This window comes from Rhinatrema bivittatum, chromosome 1 (genome assembly GCF_901001135.1).
Source record: "Rhinatrema bivittatum chromosome 1, aRhiBiv1.1, whole genome shotgun sequence".
Classification (NCBI taxonomy): domain Eukaryota; kingdom Metazoa; phylum Chordata; class Amphibia; order Gymnophiona; family Rhinatrematidae; genus Rhinatrema; species Rhinatrema bivittatum.
Genome location: NC_042615.1, coordinates 740636199 through 740663127, shown reverse-complemented (window position 1 = coordinate 740663127; position 26929 = coordinate 740636199). Strand labels below are relative to the sequence as shown.

The following is a 26929-nucleotide window of genomic DNA, read 5'->3' as shown; positions in this document are numbered from 1 at the left end:
GATACATTGTCTGTGGGACTGCCCGGCTATTAGAGACTTCTGGGAAGCTGTTCGTGGAGCCCTCTCAACTATCTTCAGGCTGGAGGTTCACTGGTCTTGCTCGTTATGCCTGCTGAACAATGATGCTGGTGATGAGAGCCTGAATGTGGACAATTTGCTGTTTATCGCGAAAGCTTGCCTAATCGCAAAAAAATGTATTCTCCTGAAGTGGTTGGATATGGATCCACCATCTTTGAGTCTATGGTCTTCCAAACTCACCGAGTTGTACCAAATGGAGTATGGCTCTATGTACAAACACTTCTCCCCGCGGAAGAAGCAAGTTTTTCATGACATTTGGGCTTCCTACTATGAGACGTTATCTTTGACAGTTCGACTTTCTGCCCCACTGACCAGCGGTGACCGGCCTACATCAACTGTTACATGAGACATTTTGGGGGTGGGTCCTACTGGGAAGACTGATGCTTATGCTTTGGTCAGTGGTGTTCGACTGTTTTGCCTCAGTACACTGTTTTCTCTTACTTTCCAAATTGGAGACTTAACGGCTCTCTACCGGGGGGAGGGGGGTGGGGGGAACGTTTGCGTTTTGAGTTTATATTGTTAGATCTCTATTGTTCCATTGGGATAAAAGGCTTGGGTGAAGCGGGCTGGTTATTTGTAACTCTGTTTTTTGGACTGCTGCAATGTTATTACCTGTTTGCCCAATAAAAACAAATATTACAAAAAAAAAAAAAAGTTTCAGGAAAATGTTGAACACATTTGTTTAGGGAGGCTTTTCTATAATGTATTGTGAATTATGCTGGTGTTTTGTTTTAATATGTTAAGAAATGTAAGATGAATGTTTATGAAACGTAATCCGCATCGAGCAGTATTTGGTAATAAATGCAGAACATAAGTAATTGTAAATAAATAAGAGGATGGGGAGGTGGGGAGTGGTGAAATAGCTCCAAGACCAACAGAAGTGTGAGTAATGTTAATGCTATGGGAAATGTGATTGTTTTGGTATGAGTATGCTATGGGAAATGTGAGAGTTTTGATATGAGTATGTCTGAAAACCACAACCCTCCCTTGCGCTGAGAGAGAAAAAAAAAGACAGCATAGAGGATAATAGGTTGACCCATCTGGTCAACAGTATTGATAATATTCACTGTTATGGAAGCCCATGATTTTCTGACTTGTTCAGTATCTATGTGAAATATCTTCCTATAGTTTGGTTGGCTGGGAATTTTAGAAAATAAAGTTGCAGTTGTTTTTGGAATTTGATAACACTGTGTCAGCCTTCATCATTATGCCAGCCTATTCCTATGGAGGGAGTCAAGACACCATGGAGGGTAGTGAGGGGGTGTCCTTCCTGTCCTTACAGTACAAGTGCAAACAGAGTTGTGTTAAAACATGCTGCCACCAAAAGGTCCACTTCACCATCTGTATGGTCATTTGAAGAATCCACAAAATAAACTTGGAATGGGTAACCACTGCAAAACAGGAAAGTCCCATTCCATCATTTTATGTACCCGGTCAGAGAGGTTTACACTATTTTGGTAATCCTTGACTTTTTCCAACTCTTTAACCTCCTCCAACGAAGATGTAAAAAGACTACCTGAGAATGCCCAAAGTTGGGAAGCAAGCAGCTTGGGAATGAGCAGAATGTGGCTCTGTATTCTAAACTACAACGCATAGGCCAAATCCAGCCCTCAAGCTCAGTCCTTCAAGAACTCTCTGTCCAGCTAACAAGCTGAATTTCCAGTGTCTGGCCAGGCAGATCATTTGCTAATGCTTTCCCATCTGCTTGCTACCAGCATGCCCCTGCTCCTGCTCTGACTGCTCCTCTGCTCAGATATAGATGTGCTTGAGGCACAACATTAGGACATGATTACTCGAACTGATAGAAGAGTGTATCCTGGTAGCCACCCAGTGGAGGATTCTATCCAACTGTCCTGTGGGCCTCCAACACGGGTCAAGCGGCCTGCTTCAGTATCTGCTTTGTCATCTGATGACTGGAGAAAAACCAAATGGTGCCAGTCGACAGCAGACATAAATCTCTCCCTGCTTGCAAGTTTGCAGCTGTTCCCTGTCCTGTTCCAACACTGCTGCTCGACTATATGATCATGCTGACTACAAATGTTCTCTTGCTCCCAGTTTTCATCAAAATATCTGAGGATCTCCTGAATGCCACAGCTCCTGTGCAGAGAGGCAATAACTGTCTGTGACATGTTTCCCTTCCCCTCTATCTTGCTCCTTGACCAGAGCTCCGAGGAGATCATCCCCCAACAGAATGGCCTACCATATCCACAGTGCTTACCAATGTGGCCCTGTGGCCAAAATGTTTGTCCACCTTTGTTTTACATTCTGTGAGAAACTTGAACAAGGTTCATCAAATTAGCTACCACTGAACTGGTAAAATTAACAAATGTGGCTTTAATTTGCTGAAGAACATCTTCAGTAATTTTTATATTACATAATAAATTTGAAAAGCCAATCACCGTGTCCTGTATTGTTAAATGGGTTTATGTTTCTTAAAGCAGCAGTTCAAAATATCAGGTGCTTTTTCTGATTGTACTAAACTATTTTGTTTTGGGTATTTAGTGCTAATAAGTAGCACATCATTGTGGGCATAGGAAAAGGAATCTTGCAAGAAAAACCTAGCAATAATATACAGTAATTCTAAAGATTTTTTCTGATGCATTCCAAAGTCAAGGCATTCAGTGTTGTTCTTGCAGAGAAACAATTATGGTTCTACATAGTAATGATAGAGAGTTATAACAATTCCCCACTTTTTTAATTATATACTGCTGCTTGAGAAAATGTATATTTTTTATCAAGCTAATGAATGCCTACTATAAATTGACTATATTTAATATATTTCAATAGTGCAACCAGATCCCCCTGTTGGTCTCAACTGGACTTTACTAAATACTAGTCTAACAGGGATTCATGCTGATATTCAAGTAAAATGGGAGCCACCACCCTCAGCAGATGTGCAGAAAGGTTGGATTACTCTTCAGTATGAACTCCAGCTTAAAGAAGTAAACGAAACAAAATGGATAAAGGTAAGATAAGCAGAATAAAATGAGCATCATATCATCGTGTGAAATAAATATGACACTTTGAAAATGAATTTAAAATTGGTTGAATTTCAATATCTTTAAAAATGAATAGTAATTCCATGTTAATTTGCAATCTACTTGTTTGCTTTCAACATAACATTTATTTATTCATTTTAAATTTTTTACATACTGCCTAGAATAGAACCTCCATGCTAAGTGGTGTGGAATAAAACATACACAAAATACTCATACAAACCAGCATAACAATCAAAGCATTGACACCAATATAGCAGCAAGCACAAACAAAAAGGTATAAAGAGCACACCAACAAATCAAATTCAATTAAAAAGAGGTGCAGAACAAAAAAGTACTGCTTGTCCAAATATAAGTTCACAAAAACAAAATTTAATAATAGCACAGAAATGCTTCAAACTTTTAGATACAAGTGCTAAATGTCCCCCAACATGGACCTTGTTTTGCATTGGGAGGAACAAACTTCTGAAACATTTAAATAAGAGCAAAGGACAAATTAAAATAGAAAAAGCAACACTAAAGCATATATACATTTTGGAGCAAATCTAATAACATTCTTCTCCACGCGGCGACCGAAGACCTGCGCGACCGGCGCCGGAGCCCCACCGGGGGAAGGTTAGGTCAGTGCTCGGCCTCCCCACCCGGGGGACCCCAACGCCAGCCGCGCGCGCCGAGGCCCAATCCGGCGAACACAAAGGGAAAAGAGCTTAGGCCCGCCCAAAAAAGAAAAAAACCAGCCAACCAGATAAAGCCCGGCAGGGCTTTAAATTCAGACTGCAGGCGCCATTTCCTCCTCCTCCACGCGGCGACCGAAGACCTGCGTGACCGGCGCCGGAGCCCCACCGGGGGAAGGTCAGGTCAGTGCTCGGCCTCCCCACCCGGGGGACCCCAACGCCAGCCGTGCGCGCAGAGGCCCAATCTGACGAACACAACACAACGAAAATTAAAAAAAAAACAAAAAGTAAACAAAAACAAATCAGGGAAACACGCTAAGACCCGCCCAAAATAAGGAAGCCGGCCAACCAGATAACGCCCTACAGAGCTTTAAATCCCACCCTGATAGGCGTCGCGCGCCGAGCGTCGCGCGCCGAAGGAGCACGACAAAGGGGCCTGCCCCTTTGTGTGCCCCTTCGTGTGAACCGGAGCACAACCAGAAACACCTACGCTAAACGACTCTGCCACGTAACTCTGCCTCTACAACCAAAGCACGCTACATCAGCGTCACCCAAGCATTCGTCCAGCGATCTCATTCTCCAGGTCTCATACACATACCTGCCTCTCCAGCATTCTTCCAGCCTCTCCAGCACTCATCCAGCCGCTCCAGCATTCATCCAGCCTCTCCAGCATTCTTCCAGCCTATCCTACATTCTTCCAGCCTCTCCAGCATTCTTCCAGCCTCTACAGCATTCATCCAGCCTCTCCAGCATTCATCCTCTCCAGCATTCATCTCAGCTAATATCAACTAACACCACTTTCGCTCCTAACAATGCAAACAATGTACCACGGTCTCCCAATACCGATTCTCCATCATAGAACGCTACTCACAGGAAAATCAAACATAATCTACAATCAACGCACCTACAAATCACTTATCCCCATCATGATTACTCCAATCACACAACTTCTAGGATTCACTCTGTTCTCATTGATATTATTTAATGCTCAATCACTATCCAAGAAATCACTAATTTTAAATGATCTTCTCCTAGATGCAAACCCAGACATGTGATATAACAGAAACGTGGTTTAAATCTACAGATATAGCTTTAATTAATCAACTACCTACTCAGACATACAACTTTTTCTCAATCCCACGACAGAAAAAAAGGGGTGGGGGCATTCTCTTAGCAGCTAAGAAAGATCTTAGATTCACTCATCACCCAATCAAATCTGACTCGAAATTGGAAACAGGTCTCTTCAAATCAGACTCACTACAAATCCTGGAGGACTTGTAGTGATTACAAATCACTACAAGTCCTCCAGGACTTCTAGAAACGGACCCATCACCCTTCCTAGAAATCTTAGCATCTTATCTAAAACCAGACTTCCCAACGATAATCCTAGGAGATTTCAACTTGCACGTTGATAACCCCTCACTCTCAACCAGCTGCGAAACCATTCTTACAGCCATGTCTGCAATGGGATTCAAACAAATAATCAATGAACCTACCCACACACACACTGGACCTTATCTTTGTGAACTCAGGTATAACACGTTCAGTACATCCCACTTGCAAAAAAGTTCCCTGGTCAGACCACTCTTTAATCTCCACCACCTTCTCAATGACCCAAAAGAACAATAATCACGCCCCTCAACACTCATTTCTCTACAGAAAAGTATGCGCCTCTGATGAACTCAGCAATCATCTAATCACGGAACTTTCACACATGGACTTCACATCACCTAATGCAGCCGTTAATTCCTGGTCCTCCATAACAGAAACCGTGGCAAACAAACTGTCCGTGGATAACAAAAAAAGTCAAACAAGGTGCGTCAAAAAGGCAGCCATGGTTTACTAATGAACTTAAAAACCTCAAATGACCTGCGTCAAAAAGAAAGTAAATGGCGTAAAGCCCCTTCCCCCTCCACACTTTCTACATACAAACTCGCCCTCCAATCATACAAGAGCTCCACTTTAAAAACAAAAAGGGACTTCTATGCACACAAGATTCATAACATTATATTCTATTCCAAAGCGCTATTCACATTTGTCTCCAATCTAACTCAGGCAAACCCTCCTGACATACCACCTAACCAAGCTCAAACAAAAGCTGATGAGCTGGCACTCTTCTTCAGTAAGAAAATCACGAACCTACTAACACAATTAAAGCATAATACCGGCACACCAACCAGCAATTACATTCTTCATAATAAAGACATCTCCCTCCAATCTCTTGAACTCACCTCTTCCTCAGAGATCCAAACACTTCTTAAGAAAACGAAACCCTCATCGCATCCACTAGACCAGATTCCATCTAAATTACTACTGCTAATCCCGGACACCATAACCAATACCCTAGCAGACATTATAAACTGCTCATTCATCCAGGGTTTCTACCCAGACAACCTCAAAATAGCATCCATCAAACCACTACTTAAGAAGCCTAACTTGGACCCCAAAGATCCTAACAACTTCCGTCCAATCTCAAATCTGCCTTTCATTGCCAAGGTGATGGAGAAACTAGTTAACACACAACTAGCAGATTACATAGAAGAACACAAAATTCTTTTCCCCACTCAATTCGGTTTTAGAAAAGCCTCAAGCACCGAATCCCTTCTCATCTCACTGACTGACTACATTATTTTGGGCCTCGATAAAGGACAGGCCTTCCTACTGATCTTATTGGATCTATCGGCAGCGTTCGATACTGTGAACCATGCCATATTACTAAATCAACTAGCGAACATCGGTATTGCAGGATCAGCACTAACATGGTTCAAAACATTCCTAGAAAACAGAGGTTTCAAAGTTAAAATCCACAACAAAGAATCCTCCAGATACCCATCATCACCTTCTCCCGCTTTGCCAACTGCTAAACAAATTGAACCTAAAACACTTCATATTTGCCGACGACGTCCAGATTGTGATCCCCATCAAAGAATCCATCACTAAAGCGCTAGAACTTTGGGAAAATTGCTTTCAAGAAATTAACGAGCTCTTATCCAGCTTAAATCTAATCCTAAACCAATCAAAAAGTGAATTCATTCTAATCTCTCCAGATAATTGCAAAATCACTACAAACCCGCCAGCCAACTTGCAAACCTCAAAAGTAAGAGATTTAGGAGTCTCCATAGACAACCGTCTAAATTTGAAATCGTTTATCAACCAAACAACCAAAGACTGCTTCCACAACTGCACGTATTAAAAAGAATAAAACCCCTATTTCACTTCCATGATTATAGAACAGTGCTCCAAGCAATAATATTTGCGAAAATTGATTACTGCAACTCGATCCTACTAGGCCTCCCATCATCACATACTAAACCGCTCCAAATGATACAGAACACCGCAGCAAGAATTCTAACAAACAAAAGAAGAAGAGATCACATTACACCAGTCCTTAAAGACCTACACTGGTTACCAATCCACTACAGAATAATTCATAAATCCCTCACCACAATCTACAAGAATATCCATGGACTGGCTCCACTCCATCTACAAATAGCTCTTAAAAAACACTCCTCCAACAGACCCATCAGAGAAGCATATAGAGAATATCTACAGGTACCACACAACAATACCACCCAACATATAACATTGAGAGATCGGGCCTTCTCCACAGCAGGTCCCCCACTGTGGAACTCCATCCCCCTAGAACTAAGACAGGAACCATGTCTTCCAACCTTCAGGAAAAGACTGAAAACATGGCTGTTCATGAAAGCATTTCCGGACCCTTAAAGATTCACTACCATCAAATGCAGCATTACTGAACATTTTCTATTAAACTGAAACAGTCACTATCTACCAATCATTACAATGTTTTACTTCTTGTTAAACTTTTTATCTTTCCTCTAACTCTAATCCCAGTTAGAATGAACCCCGTTTTATTGTAACTTTTTCTTCCATGCACTTGTTTTACTTTTAATGTATACTCTTATGTTATTAGTTATTTACGTTATAATGTATTTCTCACCCCTTGTTTTATGTAAACCGACATGATACGAACTCCGTGAATGCCGGTATAGAAAAATACAAATAAAATAAATAAATAAATAAATAACATAAATCAAAAGACAAAGAAGTCCCAAACCGACAACAATAAATTGGAACATATTTTGGTGTAGGCACCAAAAGAACAGAAAAATAATAAATACAAGACATAAGAGACGCCTGTGCAATCTAACAGAATGTATATCGCAAACATTCCATGTAACTCTTAAATAGCCAATTAAAATAAATGGCACCAAAAGGTCACAAATTATGAAGAAACCAACCATAATATCAGAGAGAAAACAAACGAAACCAGCTTTCAAAAAAGAAAGTATATGGTGCACAATAAAATAAAAGAATTCATTTATAATGACAAAATTACAAATTTATAAATGTATAACCTTATAAAAAATACAAGGAATCACATGCTGCATCAAATTGTCAAAGTCAAACATATATATGCATAGTATCAAAATAAGGCCTGGATTTATCAAAATGCAGTAAATATCGCATATGATAGAAAAAGGGGTGTGTTTTATGGTAATAGACAGTTTATCGCAATTTGTGCTAATACCTATGTGAGACGCTAAGTTACTGCAAATTGTGATAACTTTTTTGCACTTTGAAATAAGTGCCAGAATTGTGGTTTTTCCTACATACCACCGTGGGGGGACCATGTTTACTATCAGGGCCACTGTGAGGAGGGAGAGAGAGGGAGAGAGAGAGAGAGTTGGAGAGAAAAAGACTACCCTTAATGGCCTCACACTAGATAGGTATTTATATCTCTATGGTCCCCATCAGGAGCAGCAGTAAAGTTACATGGATATCTAGCATATGTGAACTTCATAAGTGTTGGACCTGCCCCAGAATACCCAGGCCTCACTGCTTTTCTGCCTTTATTTTTCACACATGCAAGGGTACATGTGCGCTTAATTTGCGGCTTTATAAAATCTGTGTTGCCTACTTATGGCCCACATATGCATGCATGTGGTCATTTTTCTGCAAGTAATGCTTTTAAGATTGACCTCTAAAGTCCTTGAAAAGGACATCTTTTCCCACGTGCAAGAATCCTAAGAGGTCATGGGGCCTTGCGTGATCTGTGGCCCTCCTCTGTGCCCTAATGCCCAGGATCACAACGGTACGGTACTATATGAATATTAGCCTCATCGCTTTCAAAAGCTACTTTCAAATTTATTAAGTTAATCCCTTAAAAGGGTGTCGCCTGTGACTTGTTATTTGGCCTTTGTTTCTAGTAAAAGCTAACATGACAGGTAAATCTTTTTTCAGTTTTTCAGGGTTTTTTTTTTCCAGTTTAAAACTTTGTTGTTATTTGTAAGTAGAGCTTGATATTTTATACTTACATGTAAGAAGTTGTAAACTGTTGTGTATTTCCAGATGGATCTAGTGCTTACAACAACAGTTCCAGTATACTCACTGAAAGTAGGAAGAGATTATGAAGTAAGAGTACGATGCAGACAGCATTCTGCTGAAAATTTTGGGGAGTTCAGTGAAATACTTTATGTGTCCTTATCTCAGCTTTCTACAGTACTATGTGATGAAGGTGAGCAAGAAGTATTATTTTATGCACTCTGCACTGAACTTTTATTAAGACATACATTTTGTTATAATAGCGCTGGCTTGTTTTTCAGTCCCTAGAGTATGGCTGTGGTCCTTAAGATAATATACAAGATCATTCATTTTGGATATATAGGTACTATATTTACTGAAGAGGGGGGTTTTTTTATTAGTAAAACAATGAAAAAATATCGAGAAATTCTAAAGCAAGTTTGCTTAAATGTAAATAGGGTACTTTGTAGACAGCAGGATGAATCAGCCATAATGCGTGAGTGATGTCATCTGATTGTGCTGACACAGATTCAATTTTTAGAGCTCAGTAAAAGTCTTACTGAGCATGCATGGGAATTACCATGTGCGTACACTACCTTGTGAGCACCTCCATCTCTTCCAGAGCATAAGCTCTAGCAAAGCAGTCAACTCTCCAGAGAGGTATTAAGAATGACTAATTCATCCTGCTGTCTACAGAGTATTCTGTTTACAGGTAAGCAAGTTGACTTTCTCTGGCGACAAGCAGAAATGAAGAGGCCATAACCCCATGCTGAGGGTTTCAGTATGAAGCAGCTACTGAAACAGACAATCGGGACCCCACCAGTGGAGAGCACACTACTGAGTGAATAGCTGTGCAAAACTACTTGATCAAAGTTACTGTTTCTTCAAGACATAATATCCAGACAGTAGGATGTTACAGTGAAGAACTGACAATCAAGTAGCAGTTTACATTTGTCTTTAATAGAAGCGGCCCTGAATTGAGCCCCTGAAGTCGCCATGGCTCTCGCTTAATGAGTCCTGTCAGAATCTGTAAGCCATCCAGTACATAATAGTACATGATAGTCTGCTAGCCAATTAGACAGAGTTCATTTGGCAATTGCCTTTTTAATCTATTGGGATCAAAGGACACAAGTAGTATAAGAGACGTAGCCTACAGAAAAGCTAAGTAACAAGAACAAGTTTAGTGTGCTTATTGTTAAGATAAAGCAACAAAGATAAGGTTTTCCAGATTTTAACTGCAATTGAAAAATTTCACAAAAATATTGGACTTTATAAGACACGGTTTCCCATGATGATAGTGTTTCCCCGCAGTGTTTCCGGCTGTAGAGGTTTAATTATTTGAGGAGCTGTCTTAAATCAAATCAGAAGAAAGGTTTTTTGAGCTGTTTGGTTTATTGTTTGATGTGGGGTTTACAGCTCTTCCTTTTGTGTTTGTGTGAGTAGTTGATTCACAAAATTTAATGAACATTGACACTAATGAGGTAGAGAAATCGTAGCCCCTTCAACCTGCTGGTTATACACCGTAATGGTTCTAAGATGAGCTTTAGCTAATGAGGGGCCAAGGCCTGAGGATTAGAGGAAGAACAAGTATTGAAGCAAGTCCCTTGGGCTACAGTAGAAAGGATCCATTTGGCTGGTCCTGCACCCTAACAAAACGCTCTTTCACTTAAAACTGTAGGATTCTTCAATGAAGATTTTCTAGCTGAAATCAGCAGGTCTTCCACTTTCTTTGGAAGTAATATGCAGGAGACTACTGTGTGTTCAACATTCTAGCTGTAGAAGCCAACGATGGCAGGTTCAGATGACAGAGCCTGCCATAATCCTGAATGATAAGAGTTGGAGATATCCTCAAAAGAATCAGAGCTTGAACGGATAGACTAGTGAGATAGGGATACACACTTGCTATGGCCAAGCTCCTGTTACGAAGATTACACTTGCCTTGTCCTAACGGATCTTCTGTACAGTCTTGGCAATGAGAATGATTGGAAGGTACTCATAGAGTAGACTGATGCTCCAGTCTAGCATGAAAGGATCAGAAGCTGATTTTGAAGTTGCTCAGATGCATGGAGCAAAAATCCTCGATCTTCCTGTCATCCTCTGGGGCAAAGCGTTTGATCACTGATATTCCCCAGTGAGCGAATAAGTTGTCCGCGACCCCTTGATCCATGGATCACGTGCAGCTGCAGCACTCTGCTGAGATGGTCTGTCTAATAAGTAGATTGCTTAGAGTTGGGCATTGAAATGTCCAGCCAACAACCAGATTCAAAGAGCTTTCTTGAAGGAGGGTGTATAAGCCGTGCCTCCTTGTTTGTTCAAAATAACATATTTATCTGGTTGTCCATCTGGATAAAGATTCTCTATCCCAAGAGCAGGTGAGACAAAGCCCTTAAAGCATAACAGATGGCTTGTGACTCCAGAAGGTTGATTTGCAGCTGACTCTCCACAAGTGACCAGGTTCCTTGGGATCATGCACCACCTGTGTGCAGTCCCCTTCTCTGGCGGAGGCATTGGTAAAAAGGGTCACTTGATGTGCTGAAACACTTAGCAGAAGACCCACCGTTAGAAACTCCAAATTCATCCATCATTGAAGGGCAATTCTCATCTTGGGAATTACAGATATTTGATGGAATAATGGCTGATAGAGTTGATCCCACTGGCCTTGAGGGCCTATTGAAGATCTCATGTATGCAGACAAGTCAGAGGAACTACATGTACCATCACAGCCATGTGACTGAGAAGAACCAAAACTGACCTTGCTGACATCTGGTCCTGATACAAAAGGGAACTCACCAGAATCATCAACACTCCAGCTCTTTTGATAGGATGAAACATCTCCTGAAGTGAGTCTATCAGGCTCCTATTAACTGAATCCTTTGAGACAGGAGCTAGTTGGACTTCGGAAGCTGACCAGGTATCTCAGGGACTGGAAAAACTGTATAAGTCACTTTGAGTTACTCATGGACTCCTGCTGAAGATAGAGCCATCACCAGCCAATTGTCAGGTATGCGAACACAGAGACTCCCTGCCAATGAAGCTGTGTAGCTATCACTGCTAGACATTTTGTGAAAACTCAGAGGGCTACTGAGAAGCCAAAAGGAAGCATCTTGTACTGATAGTGTACCTCCTTCACCACAAAACTGAAGAACTTCCAGTTGGTAGGGTGAATGGGAATGTGTGCATTAGTACATATCCGATCCCTCGGATGAAAGAAAGGTAGAATCATCTGTCATCTTGAATCTCTCATGAACCAACAATCTGTTCAGCTTTCATAAGTCCGAGATAGATCTCATGCCTCCTGTCTTCTCAAGGATTAGAAAATACTGGAAAATGAATCCCTGGCCACATTCCTGTGAAAGAACCAGCTTGATCACCTACTGTTGTAGGAGGGACGATTCTTCCAGCTGCAGTTGAGCACACAGAGTGGTAAGAACTGAAGATAGATATCCATTGGGAAGGAGGAGGGAGAGAAAAATATAATTGGTAACCATATTCCAGAATTTTCAGCACCCACCTGTCATTGATGGTGTGAATCCTTTCTGGAAGAAAGAACTGACCCTTCCCCCCACCATGAGAGGCAGGCCTTAAGAATGTCAAAACTGGTCCCAAGCTTAGGCTGCGAGTGTTGCTGAGCCTTTTGTTGATGCATGTCTCTCTGTCTAGCTCTAGCAGGCAGCTGCTGCTGCGTGAGTGGAAAGAGCTCAATGGCGTTAAAAAGAATGGAAGGTATGTCTCGGGAGAATGGATGATTGTAGGATAATCATTTCTCTTAGGCTGGGACTGGCCAGTCCCCCACTACTGCTGACAACTTCAGGGTGGATTGATGCTCCTTAAATTAGAGCCACTTTCGCCTGTCCCTTATCCCTGAATAAGTTGTCCAATGTGCAGGGTACATCCATCAGATGACTGTGCACATCTTCATGAAGGCCACTCATTCGCAATCACACAAGCCTCTTTGCTCCAACTGAAACAGCCAAAGCCTATGGGCCTTTCTCAGGTGGCATGTTATAGTAATTCTGAATGTGCTTTGCACACTTTAATTCCGGCTCCACCACCATGGAGTGGTACGATAGCTTGACTAGCTCAAAACCTGGGGAAGTCTGGACTTTATTCTTCCAATCCAGTTTTCGGACCACCAGAAGACTAGATGTCTGGACTGAATAGGAGCTTGGAGCCAAAGTGATTGGAACTATCGAAGTGGCAAGTTCTGAAGCACTCCATGTTTTTGTGCCAACACCTCACACTTGCTGACACTAGGTCTGATTGTTAATGCTGGAAGAACTTCCTTCTGTTTCATAACTGTACGTTCCATGGTGGAAGAACTCTTGTGCTTATGCACTGAGGTGCTCTTCTCCAACAAATTAAAAGGGGGCCTTAGTCTGCTGTGCTAAGGAATCTGATTGCATCCTGGTATACACACTCTATGCCAATAAAATGAATGGTTCCTTGGTCACCATCAGATCAGAAAATAATAAATGGCTCAGTGCCATGGGGATTTGACAATGGCTCTCACACCAAGGAGACCTCTTGTCTCGGCGTCAATGATGAATCTGCTCTGGCAGAACCCTGCACCAGTGGCACTGGCTTCTTCAGTGCTAAAGGAGATGGCTCTGGAGGGGATCCCTCATGCTGCCTTAGCATTCTTCTTGGCACCATGGTCTTCCACACTTTGCTCAACTCCTGACTTGAGGAAGATCCAGGAGCTGACACCACTGGGGGAGCCTTCCCTGACTTGCAAGATAGAGAAGGAGCAGAATCCCACTTCATGTGGAATTGATAGTCCAAATGCCTGATCTTGCTCCAAAGCTTCAAGCTTTTACCGAATTGTGTCTTCCACAGAGTCTCCATCTTCCAGACAAAGTACTGATGTGCCCTAAGGGACATCTGACAATAACTATAACAGTTGATAGTGTCATGATCCAGGCCCAGGCAACAATAGCAGATAAAATGGGTATCTGTAATAAACATTCAGTGCCCATAAAAACTGGCCTTAAACTCCACAGGCTTTATGGCCTTGGATTTCTCCATTTCGCTTTTTTTTTTTTTTAGAACTAAAAAGTTTTGTTGAGGTGCTGCTGAGGCAGTGGCAAGTGAAAAAAGATGCAACGAGTTAGAAAAAAACTAGGCCAAAGAGAAAGCACCAGCTAAATCTTAGAAAGAGAATGGGACACAGCTGTACAGTAGGTTTAAAAGAATTTTACTGCTGTTTGAGTGCTGGGTTCCTGTTGGCACCATCGGACAACATCACCCACATATTATGGCTAATTCACACCTGCTTGTTGACCCGTAAAGCTAACTTTGGCACTTACCAAAACAAATCCCAGGATTTAAAAATTTCATTGGCCTGAATGTTGCTGACATAGCCAAATACCTTGTTATCCAGCTAAAATGTTATCCAGCTATTTCAGGTGTAGTCTGAGGCATTATGGTGCACAGCACCATTATCCAGCTAAGGCCTAGATTTACCATTTTGCTATATTTATAGCAAGCCTAACACCCGTGTTAGAAAAAGGGCATGGCTAAGGCTCCGGGATGATGTCATCGGAACTAGGAGCTTGACTCTGCTGCTCCACGCCCCCCCCCCCCCGCCGCCGCCGCCGCTGAATCAGCATCCATTCTCCTCCCACTCGGGGCATTTTCGGGATATTTTTATAGATCCTGATAGCCCTCGGTGTGGGCACCCGGAACGCCGCATTTTGGGCTGTTTTTTAAGCTCAGGAGTGGTGCTATGTGCCAGCGAAGTGCCAGGCCTCTCAAATCACATTGCACCCGGGCAGCCAAGATGGCGACCGGGTCAGAGAACACGGGCCAACTTGCTTCCATCTCAGCAGAGGTGCTGCAACAAATCTCCAAAAGTGTCTCCTTGGCTCTGGATGGCAGGCTCCTTAAACTGCAGACAGCAATGGATGATATAAAATCATCCATGGAGGAACATGCAAAAAGGCTGGATCATGTGGAGCTCCGCGTGTCTGAGCAGGAGGACCAGCTCGCTACTACCAGCAGGCAAGTGTTAGAATTAAGGAACCAGCAGGCTTTATTGGTGGACAAGCTAGAAGATCAAGAAAACTGCAGTCGGCGGAATAATATTAAAATTGTGGGGCTGCCAGAATCAGTGACTGAGAAGGAACTGTATGATTTGGCACAAAATTGGCTGCCTGGCACTCTGGGGTTAACGCTGCCAACTAACTCCATTTGTTGTGAGCGGGCTCACCGAGTGGGTCCCCAGCAAGAGGCTAATAGTCGTCCTAGAACAGTCATGGTCTAGATCCTGAACTGGTTCCATAAAATGCAGCTTATGCGAGCGAACAGGCAGCAACTGAGTCTGGAATACCAGGGAAAGAAGATTCTTCTGTTTAATGATTTTTCTGCAGCAGTTGCAGCCCAGCGCAAGGTCATGTCACCAGCCTGCACGGAGCTTCATAAGCGTGGCATATCCTTTGCCCTGCTGTTTCTAACTAAATTGCGAGTGCATCATAATAATAAAACATTTTTCTTTTCTACCAAGGAGGAAGCTACTGGCTTTTTAGCCTCTTTGGAGCCTGCAAACAGCACCTGATGGGCTTGCCTGCTTTTTTGAGTTTGCAACTGCAGCCTTGGATAGCCACAACTTTATACACTACTCTCATATTTAATGGTGATGAGGGGGTTACTAAGGAAAGGTTTTGCTGCTGTTATATTATTTTCTATACAGTGCTGCGGTTTCATGCAAGCTTTGCTGTACTCAGTTTACAAATGTCTTGTTCTATGTGTTAATTTAATACCTGCGGATTTGCTTTTGTATTGCCTGACAGGTCACTATGCTTAAGTTCATTTTTAGCGTTGTGCAGGCTGCCTACTTGCAATGTACGGAGGAGTGATGCAAAAATATTCACTTTACTGGTCTTAATAGATGGTTTGGGGGGGGGGGGGGTGTCAAGGGGGAGTCTCCACACCGCCGCTTTTCAGGTGGTGATGTGGTTTCTCTGAGCCTCTTGGAGTGTGGATGAATGTGGTTTCAGGGGTTAATGGTATGTATGTGGTGTGTGTGTGGGTAAGAATGGGGTGTGGATGGTTGATAAGCAAGAGGGGGAACAGAGGAGGGGATCATTGAAGCTTGCTGGGCAGACTGGATGGGCCATTGGTCTTCTTCTGCCGTCATTTCTATGTTTCTATGAAGGCACACTATATTTGTCAGAACTATTGCAAGTGTTAAGAGATTTATTGTAAGTTTCTCATGGCTCAGGCTGGGGGACTATGAGATGGTGGACTTTGGGGATAATCTTATCAATGTGCTGTTTGTCCAGCTGACATGGCTACTGTAAAAATTACCTCACTCAATGCTAATGGTATCTCATCCCCAATTAAAAGGAAAAAAGCTGCTTATACTTTTTCAGCGGCTACACTCTCACGTAGTATATTCTTCAAGAAACACACTTATCTCCTGAGGAACATGCCAAGTTAAAACGGGAATGGGTGGGCCAATGTTATTTCTCTTCTTATTTGACTAGGCGGTGGGGGTAGCAATACTATTTCATAAGCAGTTGCCATTTCAGCTGGACAAGCTTTGGCAGGTCCCAGAGGGCCGCTACGTTATTGTCCTGGGGCGGCTACATCAGGAAAAGTTTGCTTTCTGCAACTTATATGCCCCTAATGATTATCAGCATAGTTTCTTTACCTCGTTGGTGGGTCGGCTACTGGATTTGCCCGATTACATGTTAGTAGTGGGAGGGGATTTCAACACTGTCATGAATAAACAGGATGACTGTCACCCCCCCCCCCCCTCCCAGGATAGTAGAGCCTAGGGATCAGCAGAGGGGTGTAAACTTTATATGTCAGGAGTTCCGGCTACTGGATGTGTGGCATGCTTTACACGCTGGGGAAAAGGATTACACGCTTTTCTCTAACCCTCACGGCTCCTACTCCTGCTTAGATTATCCCTTCCCTGCAGATGAACATCTTATAATCCCTGATTCACTATTTCACCGGGTTAAAACTGCCACTATTGGCACCATATCCATTTCAGACCATGCCCCAGTCTCGATTACTCTAGAACTGGGGAGAGGTTCAAAGGCTGAGGCCTCGTGGAGCATGCCACCTGATCTCATATTGGATAAGACTTTTCAAACCTACTTAAAAGGCCGCTGGGATGATTATATCCATTTTAACTTCACTTCCAATATCACCCCATGGATTTTATGGGAAGCAGGAAAGGTGGTGTTGAGGGGCGATATCATCGCTTATGTGGCTAAACAAAACTGACAGCGTAATGCAGAGATCTTGCGCCTCACTACCGAGTTATGAGATGCTCAATCACACCATATTCAGGCCATGTCAGATTCTTCTAAACGGGAGGTACTTCGAATTCGGGAGACCCTTAATTTATTATTACACCAAAGGGCAGCTAAATCGTTACAATACTATAAATATAAACTATACAAATATGGTCATCGACAGAGGAGGCTTTTGGCTAATTTGGTACGGACACGTGATCCCAAATCTGTTATTACAAGCATTAGGGGCCGAGGCGGAGTGTGTCAGTTCTCCTGGGATGAAATTGCTGTGAGTTTTCTGGACTGTTATCGAACATTGTATAGTAGTAAACCCAGTAACCCTGCGACTGCTTCTCAGTTTTTTCAGGGCATCCCCTGGCCTGCAATTCCTGTAGACCGTTTAGAGACCCTGAATTCACCCATACGAGATAGTGAAATCTATGCTATTATTCAGGGCTTAAAGCTTGGGAAGGCAGCAGGGCCTGATGGCATAAGCTCAGAATTTTATAAGATATTGCGATTTCCCATTCTGCCCACACTGGCATCTTATTATAATGCTATCCTTGATGAGAAAATTATTACTCCCTTAGAGAACTGGTCTACCATAGTTCTCCTTCCAAAAAAAGGTAAAGATCCTCAGGAGGTAGGTTCATACCGTCCAATATCTCTCATCAACGTAGACATAAAGATACTGTCAGCTGTTTTGGCGGCTCGACTCAGTACAATCTTACCCTCGCTGGTCCATCCTGATCAGACGGGATTTGTTAAGGGTCAACAGGGGGTAAAAAATGTATGACTGCTGATAGCCTCCCTGAGTTATCACCCGCAGACAGAGGCCCTTATCCTTAGCTTGGACACGGAAAAAGCTTTAGATTCATTGTCTTTGGGTCCTACAGAATTGTGGGTTTTCTGGGCACTTTGTCACCTGGTTACAGGCTCTATATAGTAACCCAAGTGCATGGATTTTGATAATGGGTCTCTGTCTGCTCCTTTCTCACTGCATTGTGGGGTGTGGCAGGGGGGTGTCCTTCATCCCCTCTCCTTTTTGTACTGGCCTTGGAACCTCTGGCTACGAAGCTTCGTCTGGATGCGGATTTTTGGGGGTTGTGTATTGGCGGTCGTCAGTTGAAGCTTATTTTGTTTGCTGATCTATTACTATTTGTAGGGCGGCCAAAGTATCCCAGCAATTATCAGTGCATTTACACACTTTCATGAAATTGCGGGGCTCCATATTAATTTTTCTAAATCGGAGGCTTTGGCATTTGACCCATAGCCACCCGCCACATGGCAGGGAGAATTCCCCTTTACTTGGGCCCCAGGAAAGTTTAAATTCTTGTGGATTTGGATACCTCGAGTTCTGAAAGATCTCTAAGCCCTCAATATCCAACAAACTATGGCAGATATTAAGGCACAGCTGGCAACATCGCAATCGCTCCCCTTAGCTCTCTTTGAGTGGGGGGGCACTATTAAAAATGGTTATCATCCCTAAGTTGCTATATAAGCTGCATATGATCCCCTGCTGGCTGCCCAATAAAGACCTGGTGGTTGCATTCCATTTTCCAAAAACTTTTGTAGGCAGGGTGCCGGGCACGCATCCCGTATCACATACTTCAAAATACTAGGGAGACTGGAGGACTGGGGCTCCCAGATTTTCGAATATACAATGTAGCATGTCAACTACGTTTTGTGGGGGAGTGGTTAACTGGTAAATATGCATACTGTGAAGAAGGCCTATTGTGCGGTATAATGGCACCTTGGTCGCCTCTGTTCCTTATACAGGCACGCCCGCAGACTTTAGACTTTGGACATACCTAAACACTTTATTAATCCATGTCATAAGGCGTGGGAGTGGCTCCGCTCTCAAGAACGTTTGCCTGAGCTGTCATTTCTTCTGCTACCGCTGCAGGGAAACAAAGATTTCTTACCCGGCCGGGACTGCGATGGAATTTTTGCCACTTGGAGAAAAAGGGATTGCCTTTTATTTACCATCTATATGATCCAGAGCAATTGCACATCCAATCCTTTGATGATTTAATGAAGCTTTACCAACTTCCATGAACTCATTTCTTTGCTTACTTACAAGCCCGACACTATCTTCAGACTTTCTCCTGGACAGCTGAGCGTCATTGGCTGGACTCCTTCGTGCAAAAGGTATTTGATGCGGCCCTCACCCGTAACTCAGTTAAGGGATGGAGTGACTTAAGTAAACATCTTCGCCAATTTCCACAAATTGACCAGTTAGCGTCCTATTGGACTTCCGCTTGGACTGTGGAGGTAACGCCGGTTATGTTCTGGCCTGGTTTCAAGACCATGTAATCACTTGTCCCTGACTAAACACTCCGGGAGTTACAGTTTAAGATACTACACCACGCTATCTGCGATGACGTTCAACGCTTTTAAATAGGCCGGCTGCCATCTATGCTCTATATCAAATGTAATCAAACTGTGGGGACTCTACTTCATCGATTGCTCTGTGCTCTAGTGTGAAGGCATACTGGGACGCAGTGGTTGGGACTTTTTTTCAAGATGTACAAGGGTCCTGCTTCAGCCATCTGGCGCGCTACTTTTGGCTGGCTTAAAAGGATCCCTACAGAGATACTCCATCTCAAAAAAACAGATTTTGGACGAATAGCTGTCGCACAATTATGGACACTTAGCAGCCTGGTATCATCGGATGGCGTTCGCTATGCAGATGGAGTTGATGGACTTAAAGACGGGCGCCGAAAAGATGAGCAAGGACCATTGCGATGTGTGGGCCCTTTGCTTCACCTTACTGTCCACAGATATTCAGAATAGCTTGACAGCCTGGGCTACTCACCCTTCATGGACATAATAGTGTGTTCTTCTGGTACCGTTTGTGCCTTTGATTCCTCCTGCGCTTATGGGACGGGTGGGAGGGGTGGGGGATGGCTGCTGGGGTATGAATGGGTTGAATGGGTAGTGAGCTCGCAAGTTTTGGTTGTTGGTTTGTGTTCATTGCAGGGAGCAGGGAGGGTGGGGGTTATTTGACAAAAATACAGAAAAGGAGGTATGTATCAAGTACTTTCATGTTCTGATGTTTCTGTGGTCTGTAATTGTATGCGTTGCTAAATTTTGTATGGAAGTATTTGATACTGTTCTTGTTGCCTATCTTCGAAATAAAAAGTATTTTGACAAGACAAAAAAAAAAAACAAAAAAAACAAAAAGGGCATGGCTAGGCACATTTCCCATTTACTTCAATGTATAGTTATTTTACCACAAATTGCGATCGTAATCTGCGCTATTTCCTGACGTGTAGCCAGATGGACTCAGAACGAATGGGTATAGTATCCACGTGCTAGCAGTTGGAGACGGATCTGACGTCAGCACGGGTGTATATATACCCCCACAGGAAGCGTAGCAACAGTAATTTCCGTCTCCAAAGCAGTTTGGAGAGCCTGCACGCTCGCTGAGCGTGTTTTCCAAATCTACTTTCTATTGTCTACATTCTACTTTCTTTCAACTACAATTTCTACAACATCGAGCCCCGCACTCCTGCGGTGATACCTAAGGTCCCTCCCCCAGTAGAGTTTCCCGGGGTGTTTTCCGTGATCCCCCGGAGGTTTAAGTCCTCGGTCTGGTGGCCGAATCGCGGCAGGGACATAGCCCCCGGGCGAGGTTCGGGTGAGGCATATGAGGTGCCTCGGTCCCGGCGTGGACGAGGCAGCGGGTGAATATCCTCAAACGCGGCGGTGAAGGTATTTGCCCTCTCCCCCCGAAGCCGGACACCGCCCGGGTTCCAGCAGGGAAGCGCCGAGGATCAGGTAAGGCGTACATCTCTTATTTCTGGTCTCCGAGGAACAGAGGATGAGGATCGGCGGCGTGGCACGCCGTGGAGGGCGCCATTTTGTGGGCCTTGTTCAGGTATTGAGCGCCCGTAATAGGCGCAGCTCTATGACTAAGCGCATATTATATTCCTCATTGTGCGTATATTGCCTTATTTATGAGAGCATATTGCATACCACTGAGCGTGTATTGCTAACCGCCTATTGCTGAGAGCATAATGAATGCCATTGAGCGTGTATTGTTAACCGCATATTGCTGAGAGCCTATCGAATGCCATTGAGCGTGTATTGCTAACCGCATATTGCTGAGAGCCTATTGAATGCCATTAAGTGTGTATTGCTAACCGCATATTGCTGAGAGCATATTGCATACAATTGAGCGTGTATCCCTGACCGCCTATTGCTGAGAGCATATTGCATATCATTGAGCGTATATTGTTGGCCACATAGGGCTGAGCACTTGTCTATATTGCTGCTGCATATTATTCTTCAGCGCCTGTTCTATTAAGCGTATATAGCTGCCGCATATTGCTATTATTGTTCAGCGCCTGTTGTATTCAGCGTATATAGCTGCCGCTTATTATTGTTGAGCGCCTGTTGTATTAAGCGCGTATTGCTGCCGCATATTATTAAGCGCCTGTTGTACTAAGCGCATATTGCTGCCGCATATTATTATTGTGCGCCTGTTCTCTTAAGCGTATATTGTGGCCGCTTTTCATTCAGCGCATACTTTTCAATGGAACAGAATGCCTCAGCGTCTTCAGCGGGGGCGCCACCTGCCTCCGGTATTAAGGCCCTCAGCCTCTGCTCCGCATGCCAGCTTCGAGCCACACACAGTGATGAGCCAGACTCCCTATGTGCCCAATGTGAGGAGGCCGTGGGACTCTCGGGCCAGGACCAGTCTCAGCCACGATTTGCTGACAGTTCCCCAGGGGCTACCCCGGATTTAGCGGGCAGTCTCGACCAATCGGGAATCCCGGGGGATCTTGTACCCCGGCGATTAGAGGCTGCTTCAATTTCCTGGGTGGATCTCTTTAAGGGGATTCATGCTTTTGTACAGATGCAAACGGCTTCCCGTCCAGGCCCTGCGGTTCCTGCTGTTCCTGCTGTTTCTGCGGTTCCTGCGGTGGCTGCGACTGCAGTGGTTGCTGCGGCTGCCGCTGCGGTGGCGGCTCCTGCGGATCCTGTTCCTGGACCCTCACGCCCTTATCGTGAGCGGGACCTCCCGCCGCTGGACAGTCCAGATCAATCAGACCAGGAGGTTTCACCGGACGAGTCCGAACTCCCGGACGAGGGGGAACTTCCCCCAGGGATTGAGCCATATAGAACCATGAGGCGGTTCTTCCCTAAGGAGGATCTCTCCGACCTGGTGTCTCAGGGTCTGGCGGAGTTGGATATTACAGGTCCCAGCGCTACAGTACCCTCTGCGCAGAATCCCCTGCTGGAAGGTCTTCGTCCTACAGCCCGCCATTTTCCATTCTTGCAAGCAGCACAACAACTGATAGATTTAGAATGGGCGGCACCAGCAGCTTCCTTCAAAGGGGGCCGGGCCCTGACGGGCATGTACCCATTGGCACCAGCTATCCAGGACCTGCTGGCGTGCCCTCAGGTGGACGCCTTGATTAGCGCTGTGGTCAAGCGCACTACCATTCCAGTTGAAGGGGGGACGGCCCTCAAGGAGCCTCATGACTGGCGACTGGACGCCATTCTGAAACAGACTTTTGAGGTGGCAGCTCTATCTTTGCGGATCGCAACCTGCTGCACAGTGGTGACGCGTGCCTGTTTGTCACAGGTCAGGAACAACGCTCCAGTGGCTGACATGGAGTCAGCTCTCTCGTTCCTCACGGATGCTGCATCAGACCTAGTCCGGACAACAGCCAAGGGGATCTCATCCTCTGTAGCTGCCAGGAGGCAGCTCTGGATCAGGAAATGGTCAGCTGATGCGCCTTCAAAGACACGCCTCACCAGATTGCCCTTTAAGGGCTCTTTCCTATTTGGCAGCGTCCTTGATAAACTGGCCAGTACATGGGGCGCCTCTCCAGTGCCTAGATTGCCGGAAGATCGGTTCAGAAGGAGCCAGCGCGCCTTTCCAAGGCCCTCCAGGGGCAGGAGTTCACAGCGCTTCATTCTTTACAGGAGTCGCTACCAGGCGCCGCGTCCTCAGGCCAGAAATCAGTCCTTTCGGACCAAGCAGCGCAAGAGGGGAGCAGGCCCAGGCTCAGGTCCCGGCCGCGCCTCACAATGAGAATCTGCCGATTCATCTGGGGGACGGAGCCATAGGGGACAGGTTAACCCTCTTCTACCCCAGATGGGTCGAGATCACGTCAGACCAGTGGGTCTCGCCATTATCCGAGAGGGATATTATCTGGACTTTCATCATCTCCCTCCGGACAAGTTTGTGGAATCCTCATGTCCCATACACAAGAAGGCAGCATTGGAAGCTACCCTGGCGAGGCTCCTGTCCTTGAACGCTATCATCCCAGTACCTGCCTGGGAAGTGAATTCCATTTATTTCATGGTACCCAAGAAAGGAGGCACCTTTCGGCCCGTACTGGACCTCAAGTCAGTCAATCGATACTTACGGGTCCCGAGGTTTCGCATGGAAACTCTGCACTCCGTCAAGACCACAGTACAGCCAGGAGAATTCCTCATGGCATTAGACTTGTCGGAAGCCTACATGCATATCCCGATCCATCCGGATCATCAGCGCTACCTACTCTTCAAGGTTCTGGGTCGCCATTTCCAATTCCGGGCTCTGCCCTTCGGATTGGCCACGTCACCACGGACCTTCACCATGGTGGTTGTCGTGGTAGCAGCGGCCCTCAGGCGGGAAGGAATTCTGGTCCATCCCTACCTAGACGATTGGCTGATCAGGGCGAAATCACGAGAGGAGAGCCATCGGACGACCGACAGAGTGATCGCCCTTCTGGAAAGCTTGGGCTAGGTGATCAACCTCAGCAAGAGTTGCCTTCAGCCTTCCCAGTCACTGGAATACCTGGGAGTACAGTTCGACACCCTGGCAGACACAGTCAGTCTCACTACCAAAAGAAGGTTAAAACTCCAGACGCATATCCAGTACTTGATGGGAACCAGTCGGCCCATAGCTTGGGATTATCTGCAGGTTCTCGGTCTCATGGCATCCACCCTGGAAGTGGTACCTTGGGCAAGGGCCCATATGAGACCTCTACAACACTCACTGCTCTCTCACTGGAGCCCCCATCTATGGAACTATTCCACGCACCAATCTCTCTGCCTGCCAGAGTAAGGACCCAGTTACGGTGGTGGTTGCAGTCCAACCACATGAGCAGGGGGTCGAAGATGTCCTCCCCCACGTGGACTCTGCTCACCACAGATGCCAGCCTGAGCGGCTGGGGTGCACACTGCGAAGGACTTACCGCACAAGGGCGGTGGAACAGAGAAGAGTCAGCGTGGAACATCAACCATCTAGAGGCTCGGGCAGTCCGATTGGCATGCCTTCGATTTGCTCACAGACTGAAGAACAGAGCAGTCAGAGTGATGTCCGACAACGCCACCACGGTGGCATACATCAACCGTCAGGGCGGAACCAGAAGCCGACAAGTATCTCTGGAGATCGCCCCACTGATGACTTGGGCAGAGGCGAATCTTCAGGACATCTCCGCCGTCCACATTGCTGGGAAGGACAACACCACGGCAGACTTCCTCAGCAGAGAAAGTCTAAATCCGGGAGAGTGGCAGCTGTCACCCACAGCCTTCCAGATGATTGTAGATCACTGGGGGATTCCGGACATGGATTTACTGGCGGACAAGTCCAATGCTCAAGTACTCAGATACTTCAGCCGCAAGCGCGACCCATTCTCACACGGAATCGATGCCCTGGTTCAGCCATGGCCTCCAGGGACTCTGCTATACGCCTTTCCTCCGTGGCCTCTGCTGGGCGCCATCATCCACAAGATTCAGAAACACCGGGGCCTAGTTCTTCTAGTGGCACCAGATTGGCCAAGAAGACCCTGGTACGCGGACATGAGAAGACTACTGGCAGGGGAGCCTCTTCCTCTGCCTCCTCTCCGGGACCTTTTACGTCAAGGTCCCATCCTCCACGAGGATCCAGCTCAATTCTCTCTTATGGTCTGGCCATTGAGAGGGCTAGACTGAAGAAAAGAGGTTACTCGGAGCCCGTGATAGATACTCTCCTCCGAGCTCGCAAGTTTTCCACTTCTCTCACCTACGTAAGGATCTGGAGAGTATTCGAGGCATGGTGCGACACTCATGGCACCAATCCACATGCGACCACGATCCCTATTGTGTTGGACTTCCTGCAAGATGGACTTCAGAAGGGTCTCTCCCTCAGCTCCATCAAAGTTCAGGTGGCTGCGCTGTCTTGCTATGGTCCCGGGAGGGATGGCAAGACCATTGCCAAACACCCAGATGTTTCTCGCTTCCTGAAAGAAGTCAAGCATATTCGTCCGCCACTGAAGTGGCCAGTGCCTTTCTGGAACCTCAACCTTGTTTTGGATTTCCTCGCCGGATCCACCTTCAGACCCCTTCGGGGCCTGTCTCTTCATTCTCTAACCTTGAAGATGGTGTTCCTATTGGCGGTGTGTTCATCACGCCGCATCTCAGAGCTACAAGCACTGTCCTGCCGGGATCCCTTTCTGAGAATCACTCCAGAGGCTATCCATCTTCGCACGGTTCCCTCCTTTTTACCTAAAGTGGTCTCACAATTTCACCTTAACCAAACTATATCCTTGCCTACCACGGCGGGTTTGAAGAAATCTGAAGAAGGGCGTTTGCTACGCCATCTCGACATAGGCAGACTACTGCCCAGATATCTGGAAATGACACAAGAAGTACGAAAGACAGACCATCTGTTCGTCCTGTACATCGGGAAACGACAAGGGGAAGCAGCCTCTCAGCCCACCATCGCCCGCTGGATTAAAGAAGTTATCAGAGCAGCTTACGTGGAGGCTGGGAAGTCTCCGCCTCTACAGGTCAAGGCTCATTCTACCAGAGCACAAGCGGCATCCTGGGCGGAATCCAGGATGCTGTCGCCTGCTGAAATCTGTAAAGCGGCGACATGGTCCTCCCTCCATACCTTCTCCAGGTTCTACCGTCTGGATGTCCAGGCTAGGGAGGACTCAGCATTTGCGAGGGCGGTACTACATGGTCCTCAGGCAGCCTCCCGCCCGGGCTGGGAGTAAAGCTTTTGTACATCCCATTCGTTCTGAGTCCATCTGGCTACACGCCAGGAAATGTTGAGATTACTTACCTGATAATCTCCTTTTCCTTAGTGTAGACAGATGGACTCAGCATCCCGCCCAGCTGCCTGGGTACATGGGTTTCACCGATTCAAGGTAAGCCATGTCATCTGTTTCCATAAGAGCGTACACTCTACCAGGTGTCAACGCCTTCCGGTTGAGAATGCTGGCGGTCTCCAGCTACTATCAATTGGTCAGGGGAATCCTGTTTCACTTTTCACTGAGCGTCAGTACACACATCCATAACAGCTTTTGCAAGGAAGATTACTAAGTTGCTACGCTTCCTGTGGGGGTATATATACACCCGTGCTGACGTCAGATCAGTCTCCAACTGCTAGCACGCGGATACTATACCCATTCGTTCTGAGTCCATCTGTCTACACTAAGGAAAAGGAGATTATCAGGTAAGTAATCTCAACATTATTGCAATTTGTGTTACTGGCCGAAAAAGTTTTTATCGCATTTTGTGATTAGGCTAGGTAGAGAGTACAGTGTACAAATCTACTTTTCTTTCAACTCTCAGCACTCCAAATGACACCCAATCTTCACAGGTGTCTACTGTGCTGTTT

The 26929-nt window shown here is 45.4% G+C and overlaps 1 protein-coding gene across 1 annotated transcript in view; it reads left to right on the top strand.

The window, feature by feature from the left end:
• The window catches only part of GHR (growth hormone receptor), a 531792-nt gene that overhangs the window by 482425 nt on the left and 22438 nt on the right, over positions 1–26929 (top strand). The window contains 2 exon segments of the mRNA XM_029578049.1: positions 2866–3044; positions 9122–9287. Of these exon segments, the coding sequence (XP_029433909.1) occupies positions 2866–3044; positions 9122–9287 (345 nt within the window).